This window comes from Aythya ferina (assembly GCF_964211825.1).
Source record: "Aythya ferina genome assembly, chromosome: 7".
Classification (NCBI taxonomy): domain Eukaryota; kingdom Metazoa; phylum Chordata; class Aves; order Anseriformes; family Anatidae; genus Aythya; species Aythya ferina.
The window spans coordinates 21,867,458-21,884,389 of record NC_140302.1 but is presented as its reverse complement, the minus strand read 5'-3'; the positions used below and the strand labels follow the sequence as shown (position 1 = coordinate 21,884,389).

General features: G+C 38.7%; 1 protein-coding gene across 2 annotated transcripts in view; it reads left to right on the top strand.

Moving 5' to 3' along the window:
* BTAF1 (B-TFIID TATA-box binding protein associated factor 1) overlaps positions 1-6,706 on the top strand; it is a 46,523-nt gene extending 39,817 nt beyond the window's left edge. For both annotated transcript variants that reach the window (XM_084524957.1, XM_084524958.1), the window contains exons 32-38: positions 126-256; positions 720-845; positions 1,199-1,351; positions 1,965-2,176; positions 3,404-3,563; positions 3,871-4,041; positions 4,323-6,706. In XM_084524957.1, the coding sequence (XP_084381083.1) occupies positions 126-256; positions 720-845; positions 1,199-1,351; positions 1,965-2,176; positions 3,404-3,563; positions 3,871-4,041; positions 4,323-4,469 (1,100 nt within the window). In that variant the 3' untranslated portion in view covers positions 4,470-6,706. The remainder of the gene's footprint in view (positions 1-125; positions 257-719; positions 846-1,198; positions 1,352-1,964; positions 2,177-3,403; positions 3,564-3,870; positions 4,042-4,322) is intronic.
* The last annotated feature ends 10,226 nt before the right edge of the window (positions 6,707-16,932 follow it).

Sequence of the window (16,932 nt, the reverse complement as noted above, 5' to 3'; positions counted from 1 at the left end):
ATTTGTAAATGAGAACTGCTAACAAAAAGAGAAAGTGTAGCCAGTTTCAACAAAAGGGTTTATTTAGTGCTGAATGTTTGGAAGTATTTTCTACAATGCTTACTGCTGCTGTTTCCTTCACTTAGGGGTTCTTGCAATGGAAGCACTGCACCGCCAAGTTCTGCCATTCCTGCTAAGGAGAATGAAAGAGGATGTTCTGCAAGATCTTCCACCCAAAATTATTCAAGATTATTACTGTATTCTCAGTCCTTTACAGGTATGTTTAAAAAGTGGTTGGAAGCCTAGCACTTTTTTTTTTTAGCACAGATACAAGACCAGAAGGGAACTGCTTGCACTTCTGTATTCCTGTGTCAATTGGATACCGCATCTGACATTTCTCTTGTGCTACAATACTAAGACATTTTTCTAGTAGCACGTGCTGAAAACTATGTTCTGTCCAGTAGAGTATTTCTTTAACTTAATTTCTGTCTAATTCTACAAGAACAATTTACAGGCATCTGTAGAGTTTCTTCACAAATACCTTCCAAGTTGAAAGAAACTAACTTATAAGTGATTACACTGTTAATGTTTATATGCAAAGCAAGATCAACTAGCCTTCTGGTTTTCTGCAAATTCATTACCTGAACTTGAAATTAAATTTGAAAAATGACTGTTCATCTTATTTCTCTTGGGGAGGGGGAAATGCATACTTATTCTTCTGTCTGGGGTCTGGTTTACAGGTTCAGCTTTACGAAGACTTTGCCAAGTCCCGTGCCAAATGTGATATTGATGAAACAGTTTCTTCAATTTCAATGAGTGAAGAAACTGAAAAACCAAAGCTTAAGGCTACAGGCCATGTATTTCAGGTACATTTTACTTGAATATTTGTGACTAACTCGTTCACTTATTCATGGTAATTATATTTCTGTGTTTAACTGAAACTGATAATGATAATAGTTAACTTAAACAACTGTGGCCATACAGTCTAAGAAAAATATTTTATAATTTTGGATTAGTTTGCCTCAATAGTGTTATATAGCTATTATGCTTAAATTATGTATTAATGTCTTAACAGGTTTTCTTAATCTAAAGGTGTGACTGCAATTGAATGAAAATATACCTTAAAGTCTAACTTGTGGAATGTGGCCAAGTAGCTTCAATACTTACCTGTAATTATACTGTTGCTAACAGTTTCTTATTATTCCTTTAATAATCAAAGGCATTGCAATATTTACGAAAGCTATGCAACCATCCAGCACTAGTGCTAACAACCCAGCATCCAGAATATAAAAGAATTACAGATCAACTTGCAGCTCATAATTCATCCCTTCGAGATATCCAACATGCACCTAAGTTGTCTGCTTTAAAACAAGTAAGTAGACTTCTACATTGTGCCTTAATATGTCTCTATTGATGTTACAGCTTGCTGTTTTAAGATTCCACCAAATTGAAAACTGATTAAAAACATGAGTTAAGTAGCAGATGAAATAAAGTACAAGGATTTCCTTTAAGGTTTATGCACTATTTTGCTGTTTAGCCATGGAAACTTGAAATGAGAGGTAGAACAGAAAGGGCAAACTTGTTTCAAAGCAATGAGGTTTACATAATATTTGCTGCCTTGTCAGAAGCCATACTTTTATTCTGCTTCTTTCTGCAATGTGAGAGCAAGGAGTAACATTTTTCTCCTATTTATTATACAGGAGACTATTAACTTGACAAAATTAGATGATGTTAAAGACTTTAATTTTCTTCATTTTGTTTTATTTACAGTAGAATTTATATTCTGACAACTCTTGAAAATTTATCATAGTCTGACTCCACAGTCCAACTGTCCCCTATGTCATTTGAGTGGCTATCAATTTACAGACTTCTTTCTGTCATTGACTGGGTTTCTCTTTTACTTTTGGTAGTCCATCCATGGCAATATTTACATGGGATTTACTGTCACTTTGACATACCTTAATTTAATGCTCTTTTACTTAAAGCTGCTGCTAGACTGTGGTTTGGGGAATGGTGGATCTTCAGAGAGTGGTACAGAAGCTGTTGTGGCCCAGCACAGAATACTTATCTTCTGTCAACTTAAGAGCATGCTGGATATAGTGGAGCATGACCTTCTCAGACCTCAGTTACCTTCAGTTACTTATTTACGACTAGATGGTAGCATACCTGCTGGCCAGAGGCATTCCATTGTTTCACGGTAAGCATGTGTGTTCATGACCAATAGAAAGACAATTGCAATGAGTTATATTGTTTGTGGAACAAAGCTCTTCTTGCTCGTGGGACCTTTTCTATATATAGAAATACTGAAGTTTAGCATGCCTGTGACTGATTTTGTATTGTACTGTCAGGTCATCACTGCCTAATTTACTTAATAAATAAATAAATACAGCACTTCCACAAGTGAAAGCTTATGTTAATAGCAAGAGACTGCAACACAACTGAAGTATTGCCTATTTTGGATGACTTTTAAAAACAAATCTTGAAGTTGAATCTGGTAAAGAATTAAAACACATCTTCACTATGCACATTAACTGAAATTTTTCCCCAAAACTTCCATTCAGTTAATGTGTATAGTGAAGATGTGGTTTAGGGACGTGGTTTACTGGGTAATGGTGGTTGGGGAACGGTTGGACGAGATGATCTTGGAGGTCTTTCCCAACCTTAATGATTCTATCTGCTCTTCCTCTATTACTTCAGTAGTAAAGACATAACCAAATTGAAGGCAAAACAGGAGTATGTGGGTATACTTGTGACAAGTGGTATATGAAGAGGTTTATATTAAAAACACATGCATTAACTTGTGAAGCACCTCGGTGTTCTGTGTTATCCTTTGTGTATGTCATGCTGATCCTGGAAATGATCAGTTTCGTTTTTACAGCTCTTGGAGACCTTTTTTGTCTCTGTAAACCTTGGTTAAACCAGAGGATCTTAACTGTAAGATAATCTACTCCTTGTTGGAGGAAGAGCCCTAAGAGACTTGGTATATGGGAACATTAGAGCTATTTTCTACTACATGCTTACCATGGCTCTTGAAGCATATGCTTGGATCCTTAGAAGCTTAACTTTTACTGTAGTAAAAATTAGAGAAAAATCTGAGTGTGCTGCCAGAAGAAATGAGAACACTCAAGTGTCTGAGAAGGTGGGGGAGATGGCGACGATGGGTTGGAACAAAATAATGCCAGAAATATCATAGTACTTCTCTTGTTCAGATTATAACTTTTGTTGTTTTTGACCACTAAACCTGTCAGCTTTTTTTTATTTAGAATTTAATTAGTAATCAGCTACTTAATATTTTTGTACTTCTTACTCAGTATTAGATCAGCTACCACTGAATACAAAGGAACCTTAAGCAGTTGAGGTTTGTGATTCCATTATGTAATTAATTAATTATACCATGCTTAACTTTATTATTTTTTATATACAGGTTTAATAATGACCCATCTATTGATGTTCTGTTGCTCACCACTCATGTTGGTGGATTGGGACTTAACTTGACAGGGGCAGATACAGTAGTGTTTGTGGAACATGACTGGAACCCAATGAGAGACCTGCAAGCCATGGACCGTGCACACCGAATTGGGCAGGTAAACAACTCATAATTTCCCATACATTTTCTCTTACTGAACCCTTCTTTCTTCAGATTTGGATAAGGTTGTAGCTTATAACACAAGTGATCTCTGGTGGTTTCAACCTAGTTAAATGCTTCCACTGACATAGCTTCATACTCATTCTTTTTGCCTAACATCAGTCAAAATTGAAAGTACAATTACTGAAGGGTAAATCTAAGCCAAGCTGCTTCCAGGCCATCTGTGACAAATATATAAAAAGGTTATGCTTTCTTGAATACCAAAGATACTATTTTTTTTTTTTACCTTGTTTTTCCCCTTTCAGAAACGTGTTGTTAATGTATATCGCCTGATAACCAGGGGAACTCTGGAGGAGAAGATTATGGGTCTCCAGAAGTTCAAAATGAATATTGCAAATACAGTAATCAGCCAAGAAAATGCAAGCCTACAGAGCATGGGAACAGAACAGCTTCTTGATCTGTTCACTCTTGACAAGGTAAAGAGCCGTTTTTACAAATAGCTACCAAAACTAGAGAATGCTTACGGAAAAGGTTTGCTTTGAAATATGAAAGTTAACTAAATGAATACCTGAAATAGAATAATGAATAGAAGTTAGCTCTCTGAAAAACAGGAGTAAGGGAGGTGTAATGTTCCCAGTCAGACTTAAATAATTTTGTAGGAATTACTTATAAAGGGAAAATTAGGAATATATGCTCACAATCAGAAAATATTTCTGAAAAAAATCTTCTCTATATTGATTTTTTTTTTTTTTTGAAGGATGGAAAAACTGAAAAAGCTGATACCTCTACCTCTTCTGGGAAAGCATCAATGAAATCAGTACTCGAAAACCTTGGAGAACTATGGGATCAAGAACAGTATGATACTGAATACAGTCTTGAAAACTTTATGCATTCGTTAAAGTAACCATCATATATTTGTAATACAACTGCTGCTAGTTCACGTATTTTTTCTGCTGATATTCAGCAAACTTCAAAGCATATATAGTGAACCTTTAGCTTAATGTGTAAATAGATTTATTGAAAGAATTTTCAAAAGACTGGCACTGACTAGTGTCACCTGTTTCACTGGGGAGTTATTCTGTCTTAAACATTTGCACTGTATAAAAGAACTTTAAATGTAAACATTGCAAGGTGGTTTGAATTTTACTTGTTCTGAATGGCTGCAAATTCTTACTTGGTAGAAGAATAAAACAAAGCAGGTTTTTACATACATTAACAAACGTTACTTCTGTTTGACGTAAGTCACCATTTTTTCTTTCTGTATCTGTAATAGTTCTGTACAGTTGTTTCAAGTGAGTACTTCAGGTTGTTCAGTGTACATTTTTCTTTTAAACACAACTTGCTTTTATGATGTATTAAAAAATGTTTCAACTTAAACTTTCATTCAGATCATTTCAGGACTTGTATCACCAGAGGCAAAGCCCAGAAGCCTTGAAAGTATTAAGTAATTGAATGGCACTAGGTATGTGCACCCACCTTTGTATATTGATTATAAATACACTCTTCAGTCTTTTGACACCATCTTGAGAGAACAGCTGACTTGAACTTTTTACTGTAATGAACTATACTAAATACAGGTAATGGTCTATTTGAGGCCCTATTCGCATCCTGTTAGCAGGGGTGTACTTTTTTAATTTATCTATAAGGCTAGAATATAGCCACTTTGAGAGATGCACGTATTCAGTATGTTTCAATCCTATATATTTTTTTGTAACTAAAAAGAAATTAAATATACAAACATTTTCCAGAAGTAGATTTTACACTGTCTAGGATTCTAAAATCCATGCTAAAGTGATGACTGTTTACTAAACTGATGCATGATTTAAAGCTTCTTACAGGAATAGGGCAGATTTTTTTTCTTTAGGAAAACATATACATAAAAATACCTACATTCAGTTTGAGGGAATTGAATAGTTAAAATCATGTAATAAAGATAGTAAGAGACTTATAGCAGTGAGTGAAAATAATATGGCTGTATGTTAAGCAGCTTTTTATAAAAGGGAGGCAGTAGCAAAAGTGTATTTCTAGATGTGCATATGTACCAATATATGCACTTTTATAAATATTTAATTATAGATAACTTACAGCAGTTGTCTGAATACATAGACTATATGTATAAATATAAAACCTAAGGTTTGTAGCTTGCTGTGTGCTTAAGCATCAGAGCTTAAAAACCACCAGAGACCTCAACTATGTAAAATAAGATTGTTTTAAAACAATATATATAAATCAAAATTGTTCTGCAGCATTGGAGATGAATTAAATGTCACATTTCAGTAGTTATGAACTGCCATACTGTAACTAAATTAGCATTCCATGAAAATAAAACTAGGAATATATAACTTGTATGTTGTGTATGTGCATGTTTAGGGTTTTGTTTCTGTACAGATGACTTTTTCATTGTAGATGAATAGGCATTTTAATGCTTTTGGAAATTATGGCATTATATTAGTTTATTTTAACAGTGTGCTACCTTCATACATAAAATATTTCTGTTGTGCTTTCAACTCTAATTATCCAAGGAGGAGAAACAGGATGGGGTTTGGTTTTCTATAAGCAGAGAAATTATAATGCTTGAATACTTGGTACTTTACGATAACATGGTACAATAATGTCATCGTATTGCCCAGAAATAATAAGGCTAACTCTTGTTTAGTCATAAAACATCGCATGTTTTTCTTCAAGACTTTTATTAGTTAGTTTAGTAGTAAACAGTTGGGTTCCCGCGGTGTTCTTGTTGTAAAAGAAATATACAAGAAAGGACTACTTTACACTAGTTATTTATCACATTGAGGTTCCTATGCAACCATAATACTCATAGTGATAGCTCTCTTGGTTATGACATTAAAAAGACATCTGGAAAACTGGGGTGGGGAGAAACAGAGGGGAAAACGCAAACTGTTCCAGGATTGTGTATGTACTTATGGACCTTAAGTGCTCCATGAATTAACATTTTCAAAATGGAAACTAGCAGGAACAGAGCACAAACTAAATGTTTTTTACATATTTAGTTAGCTGAATGCTAATTAGAGTTTATCTATGCTTTCCAAGCAAGCATATCACTTACCATGCTCTAGTGTGCACTGCAGAGGGTTCACAATGTACAAACTGGATTCATTTCCAATAAAATGAAAGAAAGAAGTCTGCTTTTGGGATGCCTCTAACTGCACTCTGCCTGTTAAAGGGGTATTCAGTAAGGCTACACTACACCGACACTGAAATAAAAGCTTCAACGATGTCAGACACAGAATGGCTTGGGCTTAAAGCCCCTCCAGTTCCACATCACATGGGCAGGGACACCCCAACCCCATCCAGCCTGGCCTTGAACACTGCCAGGGATGGGGCATCCATAGCTTCTCTGGTCAACCTGTTCCAGTACCTCACCACTTTCTGAATAAAGAACTTATAATACCTTATCTAAATCTACCCGCTTTCAGTTTAAAGTAATTACTCTTTGTCCTACCACTACACCCCCTGACAAAGAATCCATCCCCAGCTTTTCCATAGGCCCCTTCTAGGTACTGGAAGGCTGCTATACGGTGTCCCCAGAGCCTTCTCTTCTCCAGGCTGAACAACCCCAACTCCCTCAGCCTGTCCTCATAGGAGTTGTGCTCCAGCCCTCTGATTATCTTCATCACCCTCTTCTGGGCTCACTCCAACAGGTCCACATCCTCCTTCTGTTGGGGGAAGGCCTCCTGGATGTAGTATTCTAGTTGAGGCCTCATGAGAGCAGAATAGAAAGGGAGAATCACCTTCCTCAGCCTGCTAGCTACACTTCTTTTGATGGAACCTGGGATGCAACTGGCTTTCTGGACTGCAAGCATGTATTGACAGCCCACATTCAGTTTTTCATCTACCAATCCCTCCAAGTCAAGTCCTTCTCCACAGGGCTGCTCTCAATCCACTAATTACCCAGCCTGTAAACATGTTTGGGATTGCCCTGCCCCAGGTGCAGCGCCTTGCACTTGGCCTTGTTGAATTTCATAAGATTCACATAAGCCCACCTCTCAAGCCTGTCAAGGCCCCTCTGGATGGCATTCCTCATCTTCAGCATGTTGACTGCACCACTCAGCTTGGTGTTGTCCACAAAGTTGCTGAGGGCACACTCAATGCCACTGCCCACGTCACAAAAGACATTAAATAACACCAGTCTGACTACAGGCCCCTGGGGGTCACCACTCACCACTGGCCTCCACCTGGACTTCTCACTAAGTTCTAATTCAATTAGAAGTAAGGCAACTTAACCCATGTAAGGAAAGATAGAAAGCTTCCAAGATGGAAATACATGTATATGACTTGATTAACTCGCTTAAGAACTGCAAATTATGTAGCGTAAATACAAGTAGGCATCAGTGTTAAACAGAGTTTTGGCAATAGGCAAGTTTTCAGGAGTTTATGGACCATAGCAATAACTGACTTGGCTGGTAATAAATCACTTTGTAATCAAAAATTTGGAAGTTGTTTTTTTCTTTAAATCAAGCAAGGAGATGGTTTATACTAAATATTAGTTCATATCTTAAATCTTGTTTCAGTGATTTACTTCAAGGTCAGCTCTCTACATCTAAACACTCTTATTGAAACAATTCATCAGAATTCTTCCAGTGACCCTAGTAGCAGGACCTTTGAATTTCTGTCAGAAACTCTATTAGTTGGCTTCAGGCCCCCAGCATGGGCTCTTCTCCATAGGCTGCAGCTCTGGCCTGGAGCCTACTCCTGCACGGGCTCTCCATGGGCCTCCTTCAAGCCATATCTACCTGCTGCACCTTGGGCATGGGGCAGCTCCCAGGCTCTCCTGCTACCAAAATCTTGCCCAATAAATGATCCTTTCATGAGCATTTTCCTCAGAGCTCTACCTTGACACAAAACAATCAAAATCTTAGGAATATCTTTCTGTTAAATTTCTCTTCAGTAGAATTTCCATTTTCTAAAGATAAATGTCTCAGTATTATGATAAGCATTCTGATAGCTTAAATACTGTAATAAGTTGTTCCAGTTTGGATACTTACAACTGTTCAGTCACAATGGTCCTATGCGAAGAGAAAGTTATGAACTGTTTCTGTCCTTGTTCAGTGTCAGAAAAAGATGCTTCCAAAGCACGAATGCTTCAAACTCATTTTTACACCAAAAGCATGATGATCTATAATGAATCCCACAAATGCATACACTTCCCGCTCCTACTACAAAGAGCTGTAATTTAATTACACACAACTGGGCATTTATTTGCAAGGCATAGTACAAGAACCTTGAAATTGTTAGTTTTCACATTTTTATTCCTCTTGCCACCACAAAAAAAAAAAAAAAATCACAACAAAATGTTTAAAAAATATACTTTCTACTTCTTGTACACAAAAGGATCCAAATTTGCAACTTGACATCTCAGTTAAAATTGTACCCAGTCAGCAGTGCCTCTGCATAAACTAGCACATGTGAACATCAGCATATTGAACGCTTAGAAGTCTTTTGCTTCACCTATTGGTACAGCGATGTGAAGTATTTTATAGATCCAGTACTTACAACTTAAATGAACTTTTAAGAATCATAGAATCATTACAGTTGGAAAAAAAACTCCAATATCATCTGGTCCAACCATCACCCTACCGCCACTGTCTCCCACTAAACCATATCCCTAAGCACCAAGTCCAACCCTTCCTTGAACATTCCCAGGGACGGTGATGCCACCATTTCCCCAGACAACCTGTTCCAGTGCCTGACTGCTCTTTCTGAGAAGAAATGTCTTCTCATTTCCAACCTAAACCTCCCCTGGTGCAACTTGAGGCCGTTCCCTCTAGTCCTATCGCTAGTAACCTGTGAGAAGAGGCTGACTCCCAGCTCTCCACACCTTCCTTTCAGGAAGTTGTAGAGAGCACTGAGGACTCCTCTGAGTCTCCTCCAGACTAAAAACCCCAGTTCCCTCAGCTGCTCCTCACAGGAGCCTTCAGGAGTTCCAGGCCCTTCACCAGCTTGGTAGCCCTTCTCTGGGCATGCTCCAGAGCCTTGATATCCTTCCTGTAGTGAGGGGCCCAAAACTGAACACAGCACTTGAAGTGAGGTCTCATCAGAGCAGAGTACAGGGGGATGATCACCTCCCTGGTCCTGCTGGCTACACTATTCCTGATACAAGCCAGGATGCCATTGGCCCTCTTGGCCACCTGGGCACACTGCTGGCTCATGTTCAGGCAAGTGAAGTGCATTATACCTCACAAAGTACAATTTCAGTAAAACAGAAGTCTATCGGAACTAGTTGAAAGCAGTTAAGACTATGAGGCCAATCACTTAAGACTGAAGTATTTTTGAATGATAATTAGTTAATTTTCATGGCAGTAAGTATAAAAATAGTTTTCTGACACTTCATTGCAGGAAACTAAATTGTAAAGACTTGTCTTTCCACTGCTTTCACAGAGGAAGACCAAGGTACAATGAATACTATCGCTTCATCTCACAACGGATTTATAAAGAAAGTGAGATACTCAGAAACTATAAAGACTGGTACCAGAAGCAGGCAGGAGCAGAGGAATCTATCTTCAGAGGAAGGCTTGAATAATGTGCAGTAGAAGGTGTGCTAAAGTCTTAGGGCCATACTTTGTAAAATAAGAAAAAGAAATACAGACTGTATAAAGCAAGTACGATTAAGGAAAAACTACCATAATCTCATGACTGGTGCACCACTGATCTCATTAAAATAGACAGGAGGAATGTACAGCTGAATAGGATGAAAGACTGGTTTTCAAGATCCGAAGCTTACACATAAATGCACATCCTGAGATTCTATGGACACATAGCAGATCTGCAGCTTTAACCAACAGGGATAATACTCAATTTTCACTGACTAAAGAGTTGCCACTTAAAATCCAGTTTAGTATCTAAATATGTACAAGACTATATGAATTCTAATACTAAACCACACCAATTATTGAATACTTTAAATGGAATAAAGGAATGGTGGAAGCAACAAATTACTCCAAGCCTGATAACACTAGGGAGCTCAAACATGGATCTAGGAACTTTGTTAGGTTCTCCTCCCTTTCATCCCACCAAACCTTAAAAAGGTCATGAACTCAAAACTTGTGCTATTTTCTTAGCTCTACATCACACGGACAGCTGGCAAAACTCAGTGTTGGGTGTCTGTCATTAATTTAGCAAGTAAACAACCAACATATACTCTTACAGATGCTGGCCTGCAGTATTTTTTTTCTTGAGTAGAATTCAGATGAAGATTTGCTGAGTGCTAAGAGGAGAATTCCACATGCTAAAGGACAATATTTACTGTTCAATTTCCTTTTTGAAACAAGGGAATGAAGTAGATCCAGAGAACAGCACCTTCAAACGCACACATTCAGACACACGTACAGAAAGTGCAAGTGTAGGGAGGCATGGAGTTTTGAAACAGGGAGAAAGGAAGAGTAATAGTATACTGCATCCTGCCAAAGGGCTGTCCCAGCATCATGGTAAATTGAACTAACCTGCAGCTCAGTCAGAGGCTCAGAAATAACTGAGCTATCAGAACATGCTGCCTGTGTCTCCAATACACTTTCGTTCCAGGGGCTTTTTGAGGGACAATGCTACACTGTAAATGCCTGCCATTGATTTCCCTTGTCAGAGTAATTACATTTCATAGTTTACGCAGACTGGCTGCTTAGATACTCCACCAAGAAAACAGAAATACTTACCAGTATACCTGCAGTACCTGAATCAAGGAGTTAGCTGTGGTATGTTTTTTTGTTACAGTTTCTATATGTTATTCTCTTTGAATAAATATTATTATCTCCAGATACATTAACATATTCTGACTCCACTTCATAAGACTCATGTTGCATTTATGGCAATTTAATTATCAATCACAGTCTGGTGTCCTAGAAGTAAAGAATTTAAGTAGCAAACTCTAACAATAAGCCAAGAGGGAGAGTTCATGCAGATGTCCAAATCTAACTGTTTTTGCAAGTTAGTAAACAGAGATGAAAAAAAAAATTCAGTCAAATGGTCAAATACTCTGTCATAGCCAGAGAAGGAAGACGTTAAAAATTATCAACTCATTGAAAGCAACACATTCCTGTATCTCATCTCGATCAGAAATGCTTCATTTAGGAACAAAATCAACTTCTGACTCTATGTAAACAACTGTGGCTTTACAAAAAAGCCTAAAGCCTTTGATCTGTCTGTACATGCTGCCCACATCCCTCACGCAGTCTAGATTATAAAATGCTTCAGGACACTTGCAACTGTTCATCCTTGGTGCCTCTATCATCACTCATGAAACACAACAATTTTGTAGACCATACTGCAAGCACTGAGGTGCCATTTCCTGTTCATTTTGGAGCTTTGGTGACCTGTATAAGTAAGGTTCAGTGACCTGTATAAGTAAGGTTCCTATCTGTGCATAAAGTCAAAATACTGCTCATACCCCAATTGAAGAAAATTATCTTTACAACAGACTGCACAGAGGAGCATTGTGCACATCAGCCAAACCAACAGTTAGTCCCTGCCCTCCAGTCTTTGTTTAGAATTAATTTAATGCCCACCCTCTTAGGCATCTTATCAATTAAATTATCAGTTAATTTGCAAGCCAGAAAGGACAGTGTGGCAGAATTCAAAGCTGATATTTCTGATTTCTCTGCTGCCCTGGTAAAAGCTGCAAGATGTGATCAGCATTTCAGGCTTCTCACAGCTGGTACAGTCAGCAGCAGTTAATTATTGTTTATAAAATGCAGAACTGTGTGTTCCTGCAGTCACAAGTTACATCCCTCTTTGGCTGTGCCTATTACTTATCAGCTGAAAATCAGGGCAATGAACAAAGCAGGAAGAGTAGAGAGAGAAAAAAAAAAAAAAAAAAAAAAAAAAGAAGGAGAAAAAAAGAGAAAAAAAAAAAAAAACCACCATGACAGTTTACACAGGATTGTGTGCTGTCAGGGAGTGACAAGGAAGAGCAAGGGGCACGCTATGCACTTGCTATCACCCATACCCCTAGCTCAGTTTGATTTGATTTTCTAAAGATTCTTTCAAAGATTCCCCGGTCAGTGTTTTTGGCTCCAATATGGGGTACACCCACTGCCTCTGAAGCCGCCACTGAAACACCAAGGAAAGAGAAACATCATAGAAGAGATTTGAAACCCCTGCCCCCAGGAGCCTGCCACTTTGTGGTCTTCCCCATTGAGCAGGAAGTGTCCCCGACCCGCAGCAGGAGGCCGGGCACAGCACCGCCAGCCGGGGGGCAGGCACTGGCCAGCCTGGGGACCCCAGAGCCCATGGGGCAGGCGGCTACCAGCACCCGGCACCTGCTCAGACACCCCCAAAACCCACACGAACCATCTCTGAGGCCCAGCAGCATCCACGAGGGTGCAGCAGCCAGCTTGCCTTCCTGCTTGAAGTAGTGATGAGAGAACGCTAAAAGGCCTCAAAACCACATTACGCAGCCGGCCCAGGCTTGTCTTTGAAGCTTCGAGCTCTGCAGGCTCAGACGAGGGCAGGTGGCGCGAGGCGGCGCGCGGCCGTTGACGACCGTTAGCGGCCGTTAACGATCGCGAGGGCCGTTGGGTAGCATGCGCTGCCCACCCTCTAGCAGGAGCCGCCTCAGCGCTGCGCAGGAACAACCTCCGGGAGCAGGCAGCAAATGGCGGAGCTCTCCGATCCTGCAAAGCCGTTATTTTCATTTATATCTTGTCAGTGCCTGCTTCTTGGAAGGTGAGGAGCAACCTGGATTTCGGGCTGAGCCTTACGAGTAGCATTTTCATGCATTTGTCTACTCAAGCTCTGCACAGATAAGGAGACCCCCGCTTTTTATTACTCTGCTGCTGGTCTGCCATACGTTATGACTTGCATCTATGGAGGGGATATATTCAAGGCTCTAAATGCGTTTTGTAATTATCAGTTGCCTTGATCAGTTTTGCTTTGGCATTTAATCAGCTACAAAAGCTATTTATTGCCACATAAAGTCCTTTGCAGCAAATGTTATCCTTTAATTAATCCCTGAAAAATATTAAAGCTGATGATGTAACCTGTTTTTAGCACCACACAATTAAGCTTAGGAGAGTTTGTTGATGTTCTCCCTTTCATTCTGCTTTTAGACAGTTGTTAGCTGGTCCAGTCAAAGAGCATGTTAGGACAGGTAGCAGCGATTTCGCAGTAAGGCACAGGTAACGAGTATTGACAAAATCACTGAGCTATGAGGATTATTCACATCTGAGAAACCCGGGAGAGGAGTAAAAGTTAAACCCTAATTTAACTCCCATTAAAATGAGAAGGGCTATCTGAGCAGCATGTGGCTTCAGTACTGATAGTACAGGCTCATTGAAAGATTGGAGACAGCTGCTAATTAGGAGTATTTGAAACTGAGGACACAATAACAAAAGTAGATCTCTCACATCCAGAAAATGATTCAGCTGAATATTTGCTTTGTGTGTCATTAGTTTTTGTATGTTGTCATTTATTCTATTTGAAGCAGCTGAGAAGCATCAAGATCTGTCTATGACTAGAACAAATCAATACCTTGAGATACCCACTACAATAATGTTTTGTAGCATGGATAGAAGGTTCTTTACAGTGTGGACGCAAACTTTTGTATTTCCACATACTCCCACCCATTCCTCCACCAGAACTGGACATTAGTTTTAAAATAAAGAATATCACAAAACAACCAAAATGTTAGGCGTTGCGTTCTCAAAATTATCTGGCAATTTTAGCAATATGAGAACTGGAAACACAGCAGGAAATTCAGGTTATCTTGCATAAACCTGGAGATCCCAGTAGAGAGAGTTATAGGAGAGGTGGCGTGGAGAAGAAACAATCCCCTAAATATTTGGAAGTTGGCAACCATAAATTCTACCACATTGTTTGCCATGAATGACTGATTAAAACTGTTGTGGAATTGCCTGCTTGGAAACAGGATGTCAGGAAAGAAGGTATTTTTGTGTACTTACCCTGCTTTGTAGGAAAAGCTGTTGGGATCGTGCAGTCAGTTCTCTTCAGACCTACAGCAAATATTTCATAAAGTGTGAATGATATTTTAGGAAGGATATTTTAGGAATTTAGGAATGATATTGGTGCAGGGTGTAGACTTTGTAGTTAAGGTAGTATAAATGTGATAGACCATACAAAGTATAGGAAGAAGAAGAAAAAAATGTAACAAACTTCCCAACGAGCAATTAAAGTTTCAAAAGCAAATCCTGAAAGAAAAAGAAATCTCTTGTGTTTGGAAAATGGGAAAAGAAAAAGGGAAAAGGGAAAAAGGATGTTGCCTCTCGTGTCTTTTACTTCTTTTGCTTCTTATTTTTCCTCATTATTTGATTAAAAAATAAAAATAAAAAAAATCAACCTTGCTCTAATGGTAGCTTACAGCTGCTAGGGAATTTACATCTCCTGTGGCAGGTGTTAATCATAGTGAGACTAAAGAGCAGTTCCACTTCAGTGACTTCAGTCAGTGTGTTAGTAGGTGGTAGCACAGTAAGATCTCAAATTATAAGAGATTATGTTTTCAGAGATGTGATGAAAACTCCAACCCAATAATTACATTTTCTAAAGTAGTCTATGTATGCTACATTACAGCTGGAGGCATTCTACATTGCCTAAATGATGAGTACTTGCAGTCAGTCTGAGTTTCTGAAAAGTAAGTAGAGAAAAAAATGAATTAGGTGGATCCTGTTAAAATAAAACTTTGGAAGCTAGAAAGGCTAAAGCTTGGTGTCCTAGGAGGAAGTGTAGTGAGACAATGCAGTGATAGGTGGCACAATTGTCAGCTTTCTGTATTGAGGGGGAATGGAGGGACCAATACAAGGCTTAGGAAAAGCAGGTCTTCCCAAAGATGAGCTCAGCAAGAATTCAGTTTCTTTGGTCCCAGGATCAAATGCACAGATAGCTTTACACCATACAGTAGCACCCTGGTATATGTAGTCCCTAGCTCATTAAAATGGAAAGAATAAGGAAAAAGAAAAAGCTTGCAGTGGGATTTCAGAACCCACTAGGAGTTAAAGCAGGTAACCAAGTTTTTCAGTCCTAGTTAAAGATATAGCTTGGTCCCTCACCAAGCACTACTTCAACTCTGTTTTGTTTGTTTGTTTGTTTGTTTTTGTTTTTTGTTTTGTTTTGTTTGTTTGTTTTTTTCTGGTGTTTTCTGGGCATCTAATTTCTATGTTCTCACAGGCCTGTAATTTTTCTTTTCTGAGCATTTTTGTCTCACCTGAGCTAAAGCTGAGCTCAGAAGAAAAGGCTACATTTATTATATGCAGTATAATATAAAATAATTAGTATAATACATATGCAATGGTTACCTACAGATGTTTTTAAAATCTTCTCTTGACCTTCTAGTGGATACAGAAACAAGACAAACAGAAGGGAGTTTGTTTCCCCCAAATTACATCACTTGAATTTCTATTAAGCTGCTTTTCAGTCTAAATTAAGAAAGTCCCTATTGTTTCACAAAGATGACAGCATCCTGCCCAGTGGGTCAAAGAAATGATAATGCACTCCTACGGCCACATGGCCTACAGTGAGGAAACTAGCCTTGTTAGCTCTTCTTCTAAGAATAAAACAAATTAAAAAAAAAAAAAAAAAAGTTAATGCAGGGGTCAGAGTTGCATTCCTTAGGATGTAATTCATCAACTGCACTACTAAGAAAACTTTGTTATTTCTTAGATAAAATGCTTGGATTAGAGGAACTTGAAGAATAGAAACAATCCAGCAATGACCTCACCATACTGACCCAGGACTTGGTCAGATAAAGGGAAGCAGAGAGCTATTTGAACTGCATCGCTGGACCTAGACTTGCCCCACTATAAAATCCTGTAAGAGCAGCAAAGTGAAGGTAAAGTCTCATTGTATGTATCACCAGTAGGGGGGATTGTCTCCTACAGCTCTAGCAGCAGCATGGTGCAAGGAGGCAGACAAAGGGGATACTGTTAGTCACGCTTTATTTGGTACAAACAATGCATTTTAATCTGCCTACCAGAAATCAAGCCAGATTGAGTCATAACTGTTGTGAGCTTGGATGCCTGAATTGTTCCTAATGTCTGAGCTAGCCTTTTCTTCCTGTTTCTGCCGATCTGATTTGCAATCCAAAGGGATTTGTAGTGTTAACATAAGTACATTGAATAGGTTTTGACTAATTCAGTCTCATTTGAAAAGGAGTGTGTACGTAATGGGATATTTCTGAGAAGAAGCCTCTTGTATTGTGCTCTTCTGGGTACAAGGTTTGTTTGAATGCTGCCATAGTTAGTGAACATCATAGCCATGTCTTTGAAGCATTTGAGCATCTAGTGCTGAGGATAGGGAGCCAGTTAAATGTGAAACAAGCACAACCTCTCTTGCCAACACAGTCCCTCCAAAAAGAGATCAGACTTTCAACCTCAGTTCTTTATATAGTGGGAAAGAACCAGCAATTA